The following is a 17,604-nucleotide window of genomic DNA, read 5'->3' as shown; positions in this document are numbered from 1 at the left end:
AGCTCCTATACAATGTTCCCATAGCGAGCGTACTGACAAACAACACCAGCTCCCAGTACTTCCAGCTGCACAGGGGCACCAGGCAAGGATGCCCGCTGTGCTCACTGCAGTTTGCTCTGGCGATCGAACCACTAGCGATCGCACTCAGAACAGCAAAGAACTGGAGGGGGATCCAAAGGGGAAGCAGTCTCGCTCTATGCGGATGACCTGCTCCTCTACGTCTCAGACCCACAAAGCAGCATGGAAGGAATCATTGTGCTCCTGAAAGAGTTTGGTGCCTTCTCGGGCTACAAACTCAACATGAGCAAAAGCAAGATCTTCCCGGTGAACCCGCAAGGGGGAGGGGCAGTACTGCTGGGACTGCCATTTAAACAAGCCCAACACAAATTCCGCTACCTGGGGATCCAAATCGCTCATGACTGGACGGGGTTCACATGTGGAACCTGATCAGCCTGACAGAGGAAGTCAAAAAGGACCAGCAGAGAAGGAACATATACATTTGTATATATATGTATACACTTCCTCTGTTTTTTTTTCTCCCTTTGTTTTTAGTTTATCTTATTTCTTTTTGGTTTCTCAGTGTGTACATTTGTAAGTATACCATGTATAAAACCCAATAAAAACATTTTTTAAAAAAAGGATGAAGAGAGTCCATGTGTCTCCTGATAAGTTTGGTGAGGGCAGGAATGCAGAACGTGACTGCCTCCTCAGGGGGGGGGGGGGGGGGGCGGGTGGCACCTGTGGAGTTTTACTGCGGCACGGTAGCACAGTGGTTAGCACTGTTGTTTGACCGCACCAGGATCCCAGGTTTGATTCCCGTTTTGGGTCACTGTCTGTGCAGAGTCTGCACGTTCACCCCGTGTCTGCGTGGGTTTCCTCCGGGCGCTCCGGTGTCCTCTCACAAGTCCCGAAAGACGTGCTACTATTCTGAATTCTCCCTCTTTGTACCCGAACAGGCGCTGGAGTGTGCTGACTGGGGGCTTTACACAGTAAGCAACTTTATTGCAGTGTTAATGTAAGTCCACTTGTGACAATAAAGATTATTATAATCTTTATTATTATACTGCTGGTGACTGCTTGTGTCAGGAATAGTCAGACTCCCAAAAATAAACACGTGCTGGCCCAAAATGATGAGGGGTTTAAACCACGTGGGCTGTTTCCCTGAACTTGGCCATCTTTCAACAATGATGTGGAGATGCTGGCGTTGGACTGGGGTGAGCACTGTAAGAAGTCTTACAACACCAGGTTAAATTCCAACAGGTTTGTAGTGAAATCGAAACAAACCTGTTGCACTTTAACCTGGTGTAAGACTTCTTACTATCTTTCAACAAGGCAGCAGAGTGCCAGCACGTTAGAAATAGTACATTAAATAAAAAAGGTGCCGCTATGGAAACGGTCTGGGAGCAATAAAACCCATGAGACACAATATAAAACCTACCCAATGGCACCTTACTCATTTCGCACTTCCTCTGAGGCAGCAACATGTCCCCAGTCCCAGATTGAGGCGCAATGATGGCCTTTGGTGGAAGTTGCAATTCCTGATTTTTATTCCCGGACAGAGACCAGCCACTTGTCTGGAGACATTCCATGCCAGCGGAAAGGGAGCTGCAGAACTCACCGCCCCCCCAACTTTCTCCCCGGGCTGGGGCGACTGGGCAGAGCCCGGTAAAGGGACTCATGTCTCGGAGAGGCTCCTCCACCCCGCCGCGCCGGCCGGGGAATCCGAGCCATATGTACTTCACCCGCCTGCAGGAGAAGGAGGAGCTGCAGCGGCTCAACGACCGCCTGGCCACCTACATCGAGCGGATCCGCTGCCTGGAGGAGGAGAACCAGCGGCTGGTGCAGACGCTGGCAGACTCGCGGGAGGCGGTTATCTCCAGCTCCCGGGTCACCCGCTCCCTCTTCGAGAGCGAGCTGGCCGACGCAAGAGGGCTGCTGGACAGCACGGCCAACCAGCGGGCTCGACTGCAGGTGGAGCTGGGCACAGTCACCGAGGAGCACCGCCACTTAGATGAGAGGTGAGGAAGACAGTGCAACCAGGTCCCTAAGTACCCCCCCCCCCCCTCGCTCCACCCCCATTACACCCCTCGCCCATTCCCCTATCCCCCCCCAAGCCCTTATCCCCCCCCTCGCCCCATCCCCTCCTCGCCCCATCCCCCCTACCCCCCCTCGCCCCAACCCCTACCCCCCCCGCCCCAACCACTTCCCCCCCTCACCCCCATCCCGTACCCCCCTCGCCCCATCCCCCTACCCCCTCGCCCCATCCCCCTAGCCCCCTCGTCCCATCCCCCTACCCCCCTCGCCCCATCCCCCTACCCCCCTTGCCCCATCCCCTACCCCCCCCTCGCCCCATCCCCCTACCCCCCCCCCTCGCCCCATCCCCCTACCCCCCCTCGCCCCATCCCCCTACCCCCCCCTCGCCCCATCCCCCTACCCCCCCGCCCCATCCCCCTACCCCCCGCTCCATTCCCCTACCCCCCCTCGCCCCATCCCCCTACCCCCCTCGCCCCATCCCCCTACCCCCCTCGCCCCATCCCCCTAACCCCTCCCTCGCCCCATCCCCCTACCCCCTCCTCGCCCCATCCCCCTAACCCCCTCCTCGCTCCATCCCCCTGCCCCATCCCCTACCCCCCTCGCCCCATCCCCTACCCCCCTCGCCCCAACTCCCCTCCTCGCCCCATCCCGCTACCCCCTCACCCCATCCCCTACCCCCCTCGCCCCATCCCCTACCCCCCTCGCCCCATCCCCTACCCCCCTCGCCCCATCCCCTACCCCCCTCGCCCCATCCCCTACCCCCCTCGCCCCATCCCCCTACCTCCCCTCGCCCCATCCCCCTACCCCCCCTCGCCCCATCCCCTACCCCCCTCGCCCCATTCCCCTACCCCCCTCGCCTCATCCCCTTACCCCCTCCTCGCCCCATCCCCCTACCCCCCTCCTCGCCCCCATCCCCTACCCCCTCCTCACCCCATCCCCCTACCCCCCTCACCCCATCCCCCTAGCCCCATCCCCCAATCCCCCCCTTGCCCCATCCCCCAATCTCCCCCTTGCCCCATCCCCCCACCCCCCTTGCCCCATCCCCCTACCCCCCCTCGCCCCTACCCCCTCCTCGCCCCATCCTCCTAACCCCCTCGCCCCATCCCCCTAGCCCCATCCCCAAACCCCCCTCGCCCCATCCCCCAATCCCCCCCTCGCCCCATCTCCCAAACCCCCCCTCGCCCCACCCCCCCTTGCCCCATCCCCCAAACCCCCCTCGCCCCATTGCCCCACCCCCCTCCCATCCCACCCACCCCATCCCCCCCTCTCCCCATCCCACCCCACCCCCCCAATCGCCCCATCCCCCCCTCTCCCCATCCCTCCCACCCCATCCCCCAATCGTCCCATCTCCCCTCTCCCCGCATCCCCCTGCCCCATCCCTCCATCGCCACATCCCCCCTCTCCCCATCCCCCCCTCCCCATTGCCCCATCCCGCCCTCTCCCTCTCCCCATCCCTCCCCTCGCCCCATCTCCCCATCCCATCCCTCGTCCAAACCCCCCATCCCCCCCTGCCCCATTTCCCCATTCCATCCCCTCGTGCCCCATTTCCCCATTCCACCCCCCCCTCGTCCCATCCCCCCATCGTCCCATCCCCCTATTCCCCCCCCCTCGTCCCATCCCTCTATCCCCCCCCTCGTCCCATCCCTCTATTCCCCCCTCGTCCCATCCCTCTATTCCCCCCCTCGTCCCATCCCTCTATTCCCCCCCTCGTCCCATCCCTCTATTCCCCCCCTCGTCCCATCCCTCTGTTCCCCCCCTCGTCCCATCCCCCTGCTGGTTCTATCTTCGAACCAGAAGGGCAGTTACGAACGGACGTCTGGTTCCTTAACCAGTCTCTGCAGACAAGTCCTCAGAGGTTTCGGCCGAATAGGCGTGGGGCAGTGAGAAAAAAATTCTGCTGTCGGGCATACAACATTTAACAAACTTACAAACAACATAAAACATTCTGCAGGTTCCATCAGAAAGGACACCACTTCTCCCAAGCGGTTCCGTTACAACATCATCTGGACACCTCAGTTCTCGGTTGCGAACAGGGTCGCAAAGGGGTTCACGGTTTGGGAGTCAGACCCAAGGTCGTCATCTTCTCCCGGGTGCCAAAATCTTGAGTGTATCAGGGCTGAAAGGGCTGCATGGTGTGAGGTGGGGTCGCTCTCGTCATTGCGGACGAGTCGGAAAGAGTTATCTTGGTGCCAATAGTTGGTGTCCAGCTGTTTGGGGACAAAATTGGGGTCGTCAGTGTAGTTCGGTGGTCGGTGGTGGGGTTTATTTAGGAAAGTGATCAGGAAGGGATCACTCGGATCGTAGTCAGAGTCGCAGGGTGTGGGGCCTGTTGCATGAGGATAGTAGGGAGGCGTGCTGTGGCTATCGTCCGAGTCACAGTCACTGTCTCTGCTGCTGCAGTCTGTGGGCGTTCCTGGGCGGAGTGTATATTTAGGGGGTGGAGTCGAGGTTGAGTCTGTGGCTGGGCGTGTTGGGGGCTGGTAGGGTTACGTTGGCAGTGGGCGGGGTGTGGTGTGCTGCGTCGAGCATGACGTGGTGTGCGTGGTTCGACTGTGTTCCATATGCCTTCAGCTGGTTGATATGGAACCACGCAGTCTTACCGTTGCGGTACTTTATTTTCACACGGAAGGGCTTACTTTATCCGCAATGGAGTACGGACCCAAGTATTTTGGTGACAGGAATGTGCTGGGGTTATATACAGAGAGCATAACTTGCTGTCCTATTCTGTACTCAGTCGCATGCACTAACTTGTCGAAACAAGCCTTGCTCTGTTTCTTTCTGGTGCCCAATTTTACTGCGGCTGCTAGCTGAGCCGTTTTAACATTTGCAACTAATTGCTGTACTGCTTTCTCGTGTGTGAGGGCCGTCACTTCGGGGCTGGTCAAGTCTAAACCTAACAAATATTCTGCGCCTTTCATGGGGCATCCGGTCATGAGGGTGTGTGGGGTGTAACCTGTGGAAGTAGAAATTGTGTTACGCAAAAATATCAGCGCAAAAGGGAGGACTGAGTCCCAAATGGTGTTGTTCTGCTGGACCATCTTTATGAGGGTGGATTTTAGGGTCCGATTCATGCGCTCCACGATACCACTCGACTGTGGGTAGTATGCTATGTGGAATTTTTGGGTGATGCCAAATATCGTGAGGACGTTCTGCATGACACATCCCGTAAAATGGGAACCTTGGTCTGATTCAATGCTGCGGGGGAGTCCCCATCTTGTAAAGATGTGGTGGGTCAAAATCTTGGCTGTGGTTTTTGCAGTGTTTGTGCAGGCTGGGAATGCTTCCACCCATTTCGTAAATGTGTCAATTACCACAAGTACATATTTATAGCCATTCCTGCAAGGGGGCAATAGTCCTATAAAATCAATCTGGAGGTTAGTCCAGGGGCCATTAACGGGTCGGGTGTGGCTGAGTTGAGCCTTTTTGGCATATCTGTCCGGATTATTCTGGGCACAGATAAGACAATTCTCGATGTAATGGTTTACATCTTCCTTTAAATTCGGCCACCAACAAAGCTGCTTGAGATGGGCTGTAGTGGGATCGATTCCCTGATGTCCATGACCGTCATGGAACAAACAAATCAGTTGATTCCTGTCCTGTTCAGGAACCACATAAAGGGTGTCTTTTAACACCACACCGTCATGTGTGGTCAGTGCATTTTTGAACCTCTCATAGGGTGCTGGATATTTTCCTATTTACAATCTCCCTGAGATTGCTGTCCTGCTTCTGGGCCTCCACTAGATCCTCGATCTTTGTCTGTGAGACCTGAACTGCACTCACTGGTGCGCTTTCGGGGGGTGTCCAAAAATGTCCACGCCTGGAACCTGCTTTAGCCAGTGCGTCGGCTTTCACATCTCCAGGGGGGGAGGAACGATGGTGACTGCAGACTTTGATTATCCCAAAAGTCCTGTTCTGGGCTCTTTCTAAAATATAATGGAGCAATGGGGCTGAGGGGAGGGGTTTTCCATCTGCGGAAACAAATCCTCTTGCTTTCCACAGGGGCAGAAATTCCGTGAGGCTGTTGCAGACATCGAGGCTGTCCGAGTATATGTCTGCTGGGCTGGGGAAGGAATCTGGGTGTTCCACTATATATGCGATGGCCGCGAGCTCTGCTCCCTGCGCGCCTAAGTGGCCTGGAAGTTTTAACGATATTTCGTCAAGGGCGCGTCCCTGCGCGTGTTCGACATATATACCGCAACCTGTTATGCGCTTCCCATCCAAGACTGTGGAAGATCCATCCACATAGATCTTTATGGGCTCACAAGTGTCCGTGTGCTGGGGGCTCTGTGTTGAACTACCTATCTTTCTGGGGGGTGTTTTAGCGATAAAGGGGCCTGGGGCGTGGTGTGGAGAGATAATTTCGCATTCATGGGGGGTTCCAGGGTACTGTAAGTTGTCGGCTAAAAAGTTGTGCGACTTTGTCCTTTTAACAGTGATGTCCCGTCCCTGCAAGAGAAAGGTCCATCTCGCTGCTCTAATCTGGCTTACTGTACCGTCCTTGAGTCGTCCGTCCAGTAAAGGTTAGGTGGGGGTGTGTTCGGTGAGAATTGTAATGGGGTTCAGTCCGGTAATATTTGAAAAATACTGTACTGCCCAAAATACTGCGAGCAGGTGCCTCTCACAGGCTGAAAATCCCTGCTCCACAGCATCTAAAATTCTGGAGACGTAAGCTACGGGCCTTAACTGTTCGTGCCGTTCCTGCAGGAGCACGGCCGAAAGGGTGCGGGCTGTGGTCGCTACCTCTATGGCGTAAGGGGAAAGCGGGTCTGGAACTTGTAGTGCGGGGGCTGCTATGAGTGCCTGTTTTAAAGAGTCCACAGCATCCGTATACTGCGGAAGCCATTCCCAGGGGGCTCCTTTATTTAGGAGGTCTGAGAGAGGTGCTGCCTTGCTGGCGAAACCGTCAATGTGGTTTCGGCAGTAGCCAACCAGTCCTAAAAACGACCGGAGGGCTGAAACGTTCTGGGGAAGGGGCAATTTAGCAATCAAGTCAATCCTGTTGTGCTCGATCTCGCGTTTACCATGTGTGATAATTGTTCCCAAATACATCACTTTTTCTTCCAAATTCTGGGCCTTTTTGGGGTTGGCTTTACAACCAATTGAGTGTAAGAGTTCCAGGAGTTCAGACAGAAGCTCAATGTGCTCTTCCTTGGTGTCTGTCTGCAGTAGTAGGTCATCTACGTACTGAACGAGACATTCGGGGCGAGAGAATTCGGCTAAACCATTTGCCAGCTGTCGGTGGAAAATGGAGGGGGTTTGTGGAAGCCTTGTGGCAGGAATGTCCACGTGTACTGCTGTGCTTTAAAGGTGAAGGCAAATTTGTACTGGCACACCTTTGCCAATGGAATGGACCAGAATCCATTACTGACATCCAAAACCGTAGAGAATCGGAAATTGAGTCCCTGCTTGAGCATGGTCTCGGGACTTGTTGCTACTGTGGGGGCTGCTGCTGGGGTGATTTTGTTGAGTTCCCGGTAATCGATGGTCAGTCGCCATGATCCATCGGGCTTTCTCACTGGCCAAACCGGGGCATTATTAGTGGAGGCTACTGATCTAAGTACGCCCTGCTATAATAAGCTTTCTATTACCTTGGAAATTTCTCCCTCTGCCTCTTGGGGAAATCCATACTGTTTTTGGGGTCTAGGGTCAGGTCCTGTTATTTGTACGGAGCCAGTCATCCGTCCACAGTCGTGCTTGTGGGTCGCGATTGCTGCCCTGTTCTAGGTCGCGAATGCTGCCCAGGTCAACTAAAACTACGGGGTGCTTGGTGGTGATGGTACCGATTTGAATGGGTACAGGGGCTGTGATGTGTCCCTGCTGTGAGTGGCCTGTAAAGCCGCTGAGGGTGATAGTGGCTGTAGTGGGCCACGTGTCTTTTTGAAACAGGGTGGAGGAATTTATTGTGGTGCGGGACCCTCCTGTGTCCCAGAGAAATTCGATGGGCTGTCCCCGAATATTTGCTGCAACTACCGGTTGTCCGGACCTATCCCAAAGGGTGTCAGTACACCGTCAGTCCGTTCCGGTCAAGTCCGTCTGATCTGAACGGGCGCTAACGCTATGAATGGGCTCTGTCTTTTTCTTACTCAGAGTAGAGTGCCCGTCTGCTGAGCTCTCTGTGGCATTTTAGGGGCATTGCACTGTCTTGCGAAGTGTCCCAACTGTCCGCAGTGTAACACTCCTGTGACTTGGGTGGGGGGCTGTTCTTTCCCTCATTCACCCATGCGGGGTTGTGGTGTGTTTTTACTGCCTGCATATCTGCGCCGGCCTGCTTTTCTTCGGTATTCTTAACTGCGAGCTTACTTTGAACAGATTGCTCCCAAGCGCGGGACAATCTTTTCACTACCCACTTCTCGTTATGGGCCTCCTCTGAGGGATCATAACTCGTGCAAGCTTTCTGTTCTGTTTCGGTGGCATGGGAGATAAGGATGCGGGTCCATTTGGCCATGTTGTCTGGTGACAAAGGAGCACGGTCTAAGTCTCCATAGACTGCTGCAAAGTGAATCCACAGGCGTCCAGCAAACCCTGTGGGGTGCTCGGATTTCTTTTGCCTACATTTGTTGAGGCCATCTACGGGGTCACCCCGGTTATACCCGATCGCATCCAGGATCGTGGTATGCATTTCGGCAAGGGTGCCTCCTCCTACATTCTGTGGGTTGGGAAGGGCTGCTGCTACTGAAGGATCTAAACTAAAAACTGTGAGCTTTACATGCTCTCGCTCATCCAGGCCGTACATGTGCGCCTGATGCTTGAAAGTGGCAAAGAAATGGTGGGGGTCTGAAGGGGGGAGGAACGGTGTGACCTTATCGCACGCGTCCCGTAATTGGGTCACTGTTAAGGGGGTGAAGTATAGAAATTCCGCATCGTCCAATGTGGCTGTGCGGTTACTGGATTCATTGGAGCTTGAACTATCTGCTCTTAATGCTGCCTTGAGGTCACTACACTGTTTCTGTAATGCCTCTACCTGTTTTTCCGTTTCTTCTCGTACCAGGACTGCACATTGCGTGTCCTGATAGGCCTTTTCGTATTGAGACTGGAAGCTGCTTAAGTGCGCCAGACAAGACTGGTGTGCCCTTTTGGCATCCTCCACCTCTACATCTTTTGCTGCCAACTTCCTTCTCAATTCTAAATTCTCCTTTTCTACCTCACTTACATCGACCTTACTCATTCGATGTATGCCCTCAACTTCTTTCCGGAGCGTCCTAACGACCTCCTCTGTGCCTCGCAATTGTGCCAAGCAGGACACGATTACCATCGGCTTGCGAGCTTTCCCTCAGCTCTTTTTGTGGATCTCGCTCAGGTTCTCCCACCAAGTATTTCCTATACTCCCGGGACCTGATTCCTCGTTGTCACAGAATTCATTCCAAAGGGGCCATCCTTTCCCTTTGAGATATTTCCTGATTTCTTCCTCCCAAATGGGACATTGTCCCACTCTACTGCTGCTGGTCGCTGCGACCGCAAATTCCTCTGGGTTCATTAGGCGCTGCATTGCCTGCATTGCCATCTTTCCTATCCGAATGCTGCTCTTCAATTTTGGGACAGGGGTATTAATCCGAATGCTGCTCTTCAAATTTGGGACAGGGGTTTTAATCCGAATGCTGCTCTTCAAATTTGGGACAGGGGTATTAAGGCGGTGCTGTAAATACGGGTACGGCTTGCACTACTTTCCGAAATACAAACTTCCGACAGTTTTGTCGCAACAAAAAATCTATCAGTTTTACCTTATCGCCCTGTTATTACGCATGCATACACACACTTCCGAATTATGAGTATTGATCAGAACTGCTTGAACACTTGTGGTTTTCTGTTTCCAATTGGATCTCTAATTCAAAATCTGGGTTCTCCCGGAGTGGTTTTCCACTTGTAGATCGGGTCCCGTCAGGATGTCGCCAAATAAATGTTGCTAACTTTTGCGGTAGTTTAATTGCTCTGTTTTATCACCTTTGCTCTTGAGTCGCCAGGCATCTTTATGATACCGCCATGTGGTTCAAGTCCGAGGAATGATCAATAATCCAATACACCGCTTAGTAAGATTTAAATCAAAGCACATTTATTATACACAGTAATCACTACTCATGTACAAATTCTACGTCTAAGCTACTTCTACAGCTAACAGGCCAATACTTAACTTGGAACTGGCCCACCAGGTCAGGGAAACGAATGGCCTTTCGTTCGGGTTCTGAGCCTGCGGGATTCGAAGTTGCTACAGATTGGTAGCTAGGAGCGCCTATCTCGTAGCGATCGTTGAAGTACGACTTACTGGATATCGGCGGCAGCTGAACCGGTCACTGTCAAGAGTTGGTTCGCGTTGCTGAGTGACCCGGTCAAGAAGAACAATTTGAACTTGGGGCTTAATTCTTATAGTCCCCAGGGGCTTCCCGCCTTTCGGGGCGGACCCTGTACATGGTTCCAAGTGATTGGACTTTGTCCCAATCACTTGGTTCGATTTTCTCCAATGCTGGAGCGGTTCCCTGATCGATGTGTGGTCCTGAGGTGGTCGTTCACCTCCTTTTGTGTCGGCTTCTGCTGGCGCCGAAGAATCTGGTTTTGCTTTGTGTGTCTAAATGTTGCTCATTGTTCCTGGGGATTGCTCATTAATATACATAAATGAAGCCATATATGTGAGAAAATTTGTCAGTAGATCAAGTTGGATCCCCCAAGTTATTGTCTCTAAGACTGGACACTTTTCATACCAAGTGGAGGTAAAGGGATGGATCGTTCGTAAACAGATGGCCCACCTGAGGAGCAGAGAGATGCTCCTGCAGCCATCAAGAAATTTCTCCAAACTGAAAAGCAACAAAGTACCTGATCAATCTGTTAGCAACAAAGGAAATCATCATGGAAACATATTGTGATGACTCTCCTGTGCCAGAAAAGATACCTGTTATTGCAGTTCCTGTTAACATCAATCCTGTGGAAGCATCTCAGCAACAGAATTACACTACTCTACAAGGAACAGAAAACCCCCTCAAAGACTTGATTTATAATTGTCCAAATTGTGTATATAATGTTTAGTTAGTATTTAGGACTGGGTAAATTCGTTATTGAAGGAGTATGAAGGATTTAAAGAGGGAGGGATGTGATGACCGTCCCTTTAAGGGCAACACAGCAGAGTAAGGGTCACATGGCCTGTGTGACCAATCAGGACTCAGAGTGTGGTATCACCCCCATGGTGAGAGAGACTCTTTGGGCAGAGACATTTTGGGATCGAGCTACAGCCATGAGGCTGCTGCACAATTCTTATTAATAAATACCTTTTGTGTTCACTGATGAAGTCTGTGAAAGTGCATCTTTACAGCTTCTCGTCTAGTCCCGGTGCCTTGTCAGCTTTCAGTACTGACAGTGGAGTCAAAGCTTCCTCCTAACCAATGATGAACACTTTTAGGGGCAGAGTCCCCTCATTTGTCACCATGGCTTGGGTAGCATCTACCTCCGAGGTAAAGGTGGATGGAAAGTAATATTTAGTACCTCAGCCTCCAAGTGTAAATTCTTTTTTAGGTCCCTAATTGGCCCTAATTTTCCTTTCACCATCCTTTTACGACTGAACAGTACAGGGCCCTTTCCTTTCGAACAGCAAAAACTGAGAAGTGGCCTGATGGAGATCTTTAAAATACTTTTGCTGTCCTATACAGTAGTTGCAGAGAACTTGTTCCGCTTGTTGGGGAGTCCAAAACTACAGGACCTTAATTAAATATGACACTTATGGATAAATCCATTCGGCATTTTAGGAGAAACCTCCCTCGCTGGAGTGGTGAGAATGTGGAATTTGTTACTGCAAGGAGTTGATCGAATTCCATAGAATTCCTACAGTGCCCCTCGAGTCTGCACCGACTCTCTGAAAGAGCACCCTACCTAGGCCCACCTCCTCCACTATCCCCACCCAACTGCACAACGTTGGACACCAAGGAGCAATTTTAGCATGGCCAATCCACCTAACATGCACATCATTGGACTGTGGAAGCAAACCGGAGCACCTGGAGGAAACACATGCAGACAGGGGGAGAACATGCATACTCCAAACAGACAATCACCTAAGGCCAGAGTTGAACCTCGATCCCTGGCGCTGTGATGAATTTATAGGGAAGTTCAAGAAATGCGAGGGCGAAATGACTGGAAGGATATATTGACAGTGTTGTGATGAATTAAGATGGGAGGAGGCCCATGTGGAGCAAAAACACTGGCACCATCAAAAGCCTGTTTCTCCATGTAATTCTATGATCACTATATGTCGTCACCTTCTAACTGTACAGGGTAGCCTGCCAGGAATTGTGCATGCAATAGCGCAGAGAATGGCAAAATTCAGCTCTAACAGTAACCAGCAGGTTCCCTGGCTCCGACCAAAGGGCAAGAGCATTGCCAGGCACAAAGGGATAACACTTGGGTTACTTAATTTCAATATGCAGAAAAACGTTGTAAATTAGACAAACCAGGGCGGCACAGTAGCACTGTTGCTTCACAGCGCCAGGGACCCAGGTTTGATCCCCAGTTTGGGTCACTGTCTGTGTGGAGTCTGCACATTCTCCCCGTGTTTGCGTGGGTTTCCTCCGGGTGCTCCGGTTTCCTCCCACAAGTCTCGAAATCAATGCTAGTTAGGTGAATTGAACATTCTGAATTCTCCCTTAGTGTGCCCGAACAGGCGCCCGAGTGTGGCGTCTAGGGGATTTTCACAGTAACTTCATTGCAGTGTTAATGTAAGCCTACTTGTGACACTAATAACGATTATTATCATGTATATGATATGAAGTGAACAGTTTTTTTATTGCTTGTTTTCGTCATCTTCATATTTATAGTTCTGACAGCATCAAAATAAAAGATGTTGTGTGTTAGATAGAACTCTCACGAGGACCATGGGGAATTGCTGGTTGATTTCCCCGCAGGCTTCACAGAATATGAGTTACCTTGTTGAGCAGGTGGAGGCCAACCAATAGGGGCTCGCCAGTAGGGCCTTAAATATCAACACCCCTGTGGTAATCTTTGTGAGGTTGACTTCAGGATGGAAAGTGTAGTGATCACAAAGATACTTGAAGTTCTTTTCATGAACTAAACCAATTTTATTTACACTACTTGCTTTAGAGATTAACACTTATTCCTATAGTAAACAACTATATTATTAAACTACACTCACTTACAATTATACTCCATCTTACTAGCTCTGCAATGCACTCTACTCCAGTCGCCCCATGATCCTAATCCACCCTCTCCAGCTCACTCTTCCAGAAATCTAAGAGTCCGTGCAATTTATAGTACTGTCCCTTAGCTCCCTCTAATGGCTAGTTTTAACATAACATTAACTCTTCTCATGCTGTACATTTGTATAATGTCACATCCCCTTCCTTTGAAAAAAATTTCCATTTTTTTTTTACATACAAGGTGAATGCCTTTATATTGTCTATGCAAGTTATCGCACAGCATGTCAAGATGTACAAAGTAGTTCTGGATTCGACGTATTTACAAATTCAAATGAATCGGAGGTTTTCTATACCTTTTAGACCTTCTCAAAGGCAGAATATTGTCATTTGAATTGTGTGTTACATTTGAAAACAAAGCTTTGGAAAGTCAATGGTAGGAAAATAGGTTTTTGACTCGTCGTAGCAGATTCTGTAAATTGTACAGGTTGTTTAAGTTTCAATAATGCTCTCCTAGTCCTGCGAAAAATCTTTCCAGATTCAATCCTGATCGCGTATGATCTGGGTGCGACTTCATTGAATACTTTCGCAATGTCCATCCATCCACCATCAGGATTGGAATTCTTACAAAGTCACCTTCTCTGTGGCTATAGTGGTTCAGAGTTCTTATTGTAATATTTATTTTGTTTGTTCTTCAGTTGTTGCATTTTTATTGCATGACTTGTTCATCTACATTTGGAACTATTAAAGTTGATAACATTGTACGTAGTTTTCTTCCCATTAATAATTGTGCTGGAGAGAAGCCTGGTGACAACTGTGCTAATGTAAAATTCTCCTCGTCATCTGATGCTTTTTTAAAGAGCTGCTTCACAATTCCAACCCCTTTTTCAGCTTTACCACTGGCTTGTGGATACAGTGGGCTAGATGTTACATGTGCAAAATTGTATTCATTAGCAAATTCTAACCATTTCACACTGTTAAAGCATGGTCCATTATCCGTGACAACAGTAATCGGTATGCCATGTCTGGCAAATACAGATTTTGTTGCTCTGACAACTGAATGCGTAGTCGAGTCGGATAGCGTAATGACCTCTGGAAAATTAGAATAATAGTCTACGATGATTAAGTAATCACGTTCTCTGAAGTAAAATAAATCCATGGTGATTTTTACCCATGGTTGCGTGATAAGTTCACTTTCCACCAAGGTTTGTTTGCACTGTGCCAGTTAATGCATCTGACACACACGACATTCCTGTACGTAATTGTCCACATCTGCATTTACCCCCAGCCAATATACCGATTGTCTTGCTCTGCGTCTACACTTCTCGGTTCCATGATGACCTTCATACATTTGTTCTAAAATGTTCTGTCTGAGACAGGAAGGAATTACGATTCGATCCCCTTTTAGCAGAAGTCCATCGATGATTGTCAGGTCGTCCTTTACAATGCAATAGCTGGTACATTTGCCCTTAGGCCACCCGTCACATAGGTATTGAATCACTTGCTGAAGTGCAGCGTCTTTGTCAGCTTCTTCCTTGATTAACCGTAATTTAGCATCTGGTACAGGTAGCATGGCAGCAATAAAATTTGCTTGTGCTTCAATGGTAAGCACAACATCAACTGCCTTTGTATCCGTAGCTCTGGATATTGCATCCGCAAGGATAAACTCTTTGCCTGGTGTATAAACTAATTCAAAATCATACCGATGCAGTTTCATCATCATGCGCTGGATGTGTAGCGACATGTCCTTAAGACCTTTCTTAATGATGTTCAGCAGCGGACGATGGTCAGTGTCTACAATAAAATGTGGTAGTCCATACACATAATAGTGAAATTTCTTGATGCCCGTTACTCGGTCTAAACATTCTTTTTCCATTGGAGAATATCTCTGCTCCGTCTGGGTCAGAGAGCGAAATGCACATGCAACTGGTTTCCAAGAGTCGTTGTCTGCTTTCTGGAATAATACCGCTCCAATGCCATTTTGGCTGACATCAGTTTCTCTTGTTGAGTCACAAAATACTAGGACTGGTGCTGTGATCAAAGATGACTTCAGATCTTGCCATTCTGCTTCATGCTGTGGAGTCCACATGAATTCTACATTTTTCTTGGTTAACTTTCTTAATGCAGTCGTCTTACTTGATAGATTTGGAATGAATTTTCCCATGAAGTTAACAACACCTAACATTCCTAATATAGTTTTCTTGTCCTTTGGGGTTTGCATCTGACCAAGTTTGAATTTTGGATTGATCAGGCTGCACCCCATCTTTTGAGATGACATCCCCTAAAAAATTGAGTTTTGGTGCCAAATTGGCATTTCTCCTTATTCAGCTTGAGTCTAGGAATCTATCCTGTTGAGAAATTTTAGTAGCCTCTCACAGTGCTCTTCCTTGTGTTGGACCACATTATTACATCGTCAACATACATATACATGCGTACATCTGGAATTCCTTCTAGAATGGTTTCCATCACACGGTGGAATATTTCAGAGGCTGAAATAATGCTGAAGGACAGTTGATTAAAGCAATCTCGGCCAAAAGGAGTGTTGAAAGTACATCATCTTTTACTCTTACCATAAAGACGTAGTTGCCAAAATCCCTTTGACACATCAAGCTTCGTAAAATACTTGCCGTGTGCCATTTCCGCAGTAATTTTTTCCGTCTTAGGAATGGGATAATGATCCCTCTTTATGTTGTTGTTTAAATCTTTGGGGTCTATACAGATTCTCAAGTCCCCGTTCGTTTTTTTAACGCAGACCATTGAGCTTACCCAGTCTGTCGGCTCGGTTCTTTTGAAATGATGCCATTCTGCCATTCAAACCCCAAAACAGGGAAGACCTCGAACATGGCGGAGGAACGCGGCCGTTTTATGGAGCAAATGGGCAGCGGTGGACCCTTGGAGGTTCACCCATTCAGGGGAGAAAGCATTCTCCTTCTTCTTCCCAGTGCGCAACGTATACTCTAGGATCGACTTCTTTGTGGTGGGGAAATCGGTGCTTCCAGGGCTGGTCAAAGCGGAATACTCCGGAATCGTAATCTCCGACCACGCTCCACATTATATGGATGTGAGGTTGGAGTCAGGCAATGCCCATCACCCCACATGGAGGTTGCACACTGCACTATTGGCTGACAAGGTCTTCTGCGAGAAAGTCTCACACGCCACAGCTGAATATAAAAAAAACAATCAAAACAGGGAGGTCTCACCCTCCATGTTCCAGGAGGTGCTAAAGGCCATGATTAGAGGGGAAGTTATTGCCTTAAAAGTGCGAAGAGACAGGGAGGAGAGAGCGGTTTGGCAGCAGTTGGTCGACTCCATACTGGTGATGACCGTAAATACTCCGAGGCTCCAGCCGTAGCGCTCCTGGTGGAGAGGAAAAAGCTACAAATGGACTTTGACCTGCTCTACACGAGGAAAGCTGTACACCAAATCTGCCAGGCACAGGAACATGAAGACTATACGAACACGAAGACAAAGCCAGCCACCTTCTGGCACACCAGCTGAGAAAGCAGGCAGCCACTAGAGAGATTGTGCAAATTAGAGAGAGCAGAGGTACATTGGAAACAGACCCAGACAAGATTAACAAAACCTTCAAGGCCTTTTACCGGGGGCTGTACACCTCAGAACCCCAACCAGGGGACCCGGGGATGAAACAGTTCCTCGACGGACTGGACACGCCAGTTCTGGGGGAGGACAGAAAATGGGGCCTGGAAGCACTGCTAGAACTGGGAGAGATCATGGAGAGTATTAGCTTTATGCAGGCGGGGAAGGCGGGGAAAACCAGATGGGTTCCCGGCGGACTTCTACAAAAATGTTGCGACAACACTGGCCCCGCACCTGTGAGAGATGTTCGCTGGCATGGGGCACACTGCCACCTACACTAGCACAGGCCTCAATCTCGCTAATACCCAAGAAAGACAAAGACTCAGTGGAATGTGGATCATACAGACCCATCTCATTACTAAACGTAGATGCCAAAATACTGACCAAGATCCTAGCCAAAAGGCTGGAGAACCGCATTCCAGAGGTGTTCGCAGAGGACCAAACGGGCTTTGTCAATGGTAGACAGCTAACATTGACCATCAGACACCTGCTGAACGTGATCATGACCCCATCCGGGAAGAGAACACCGAAGGTGATCGTCTTCCTAGATGCAGAAAAGACCTTCGACAGAGTCGAGTGGAAGTACCTCATAGAGGTGCTAGAGCGGTTCGGGCTTGGAACAGGGTGCACCTCCTGGGTGAAGCTCCTATACAATGTTCCCATAGCGAGCGTACTGACAAACAACACCAGCTCCCAGTACTTCCAGCTGCACAGGGGCACCAGGCAAGGATGCCCTCTGTGCCCACTGCAGTTTGCTCTGGCGATCGAACCACTAGCGATCGCACTCAGAACAGCAAAGAACTGGTGGGGGATCCAAAGGGGAGGCTGTCTTGCTCTATGCGGATGACCT

The 17,604-nt window shown here is 50.1% G+C and overlaps 1 protein-coding gene across 1 annotated transcript in view; it reads left to right on the top strand.

The window, feature by feature from the left end:
* Window positions 1–1,443: 1,443 nt before the first annotated feature.
* Window positions 1,444–17,604, top strand: part of LOC140386413 (lamin-B3-like) — a 161,077-nt gene continuing 144,916 nt past the window's right edge. Inside the window, exon 1 of the mRNA XM_072468740.1 lies at window positions 1,444–2,018. Coding sequence (XP_072324841.1) covers window positions 1,588–2,018 — 431 coding nt within the window. The 5' untranslated portion in view covers window positions 1,444–1,587. The remainder of the gene's footprint in view (window positions 2,019–17,604) is intronic.

Source organism: Scyliorhinus torazame, chromosome 12, assembly GCF_047496885.1.
Source record: "Scyliorhinus torazame isolate Kashiwa2021f chromosome 12, sScyTor2.1, whole genome shotgun sequence".
Classification (NCBI taxonomy): domain Eukaryota; kingdom Metazoa; phylum Chordata; class Chondrichthyes; order Carcharhiniformes; family Scyliorhinidae; genus Scyliorhinus; species Scyliorhinus torazame.
This window is presented reverse-complemented; position numbering and strand designations above follow the sequence as displayed.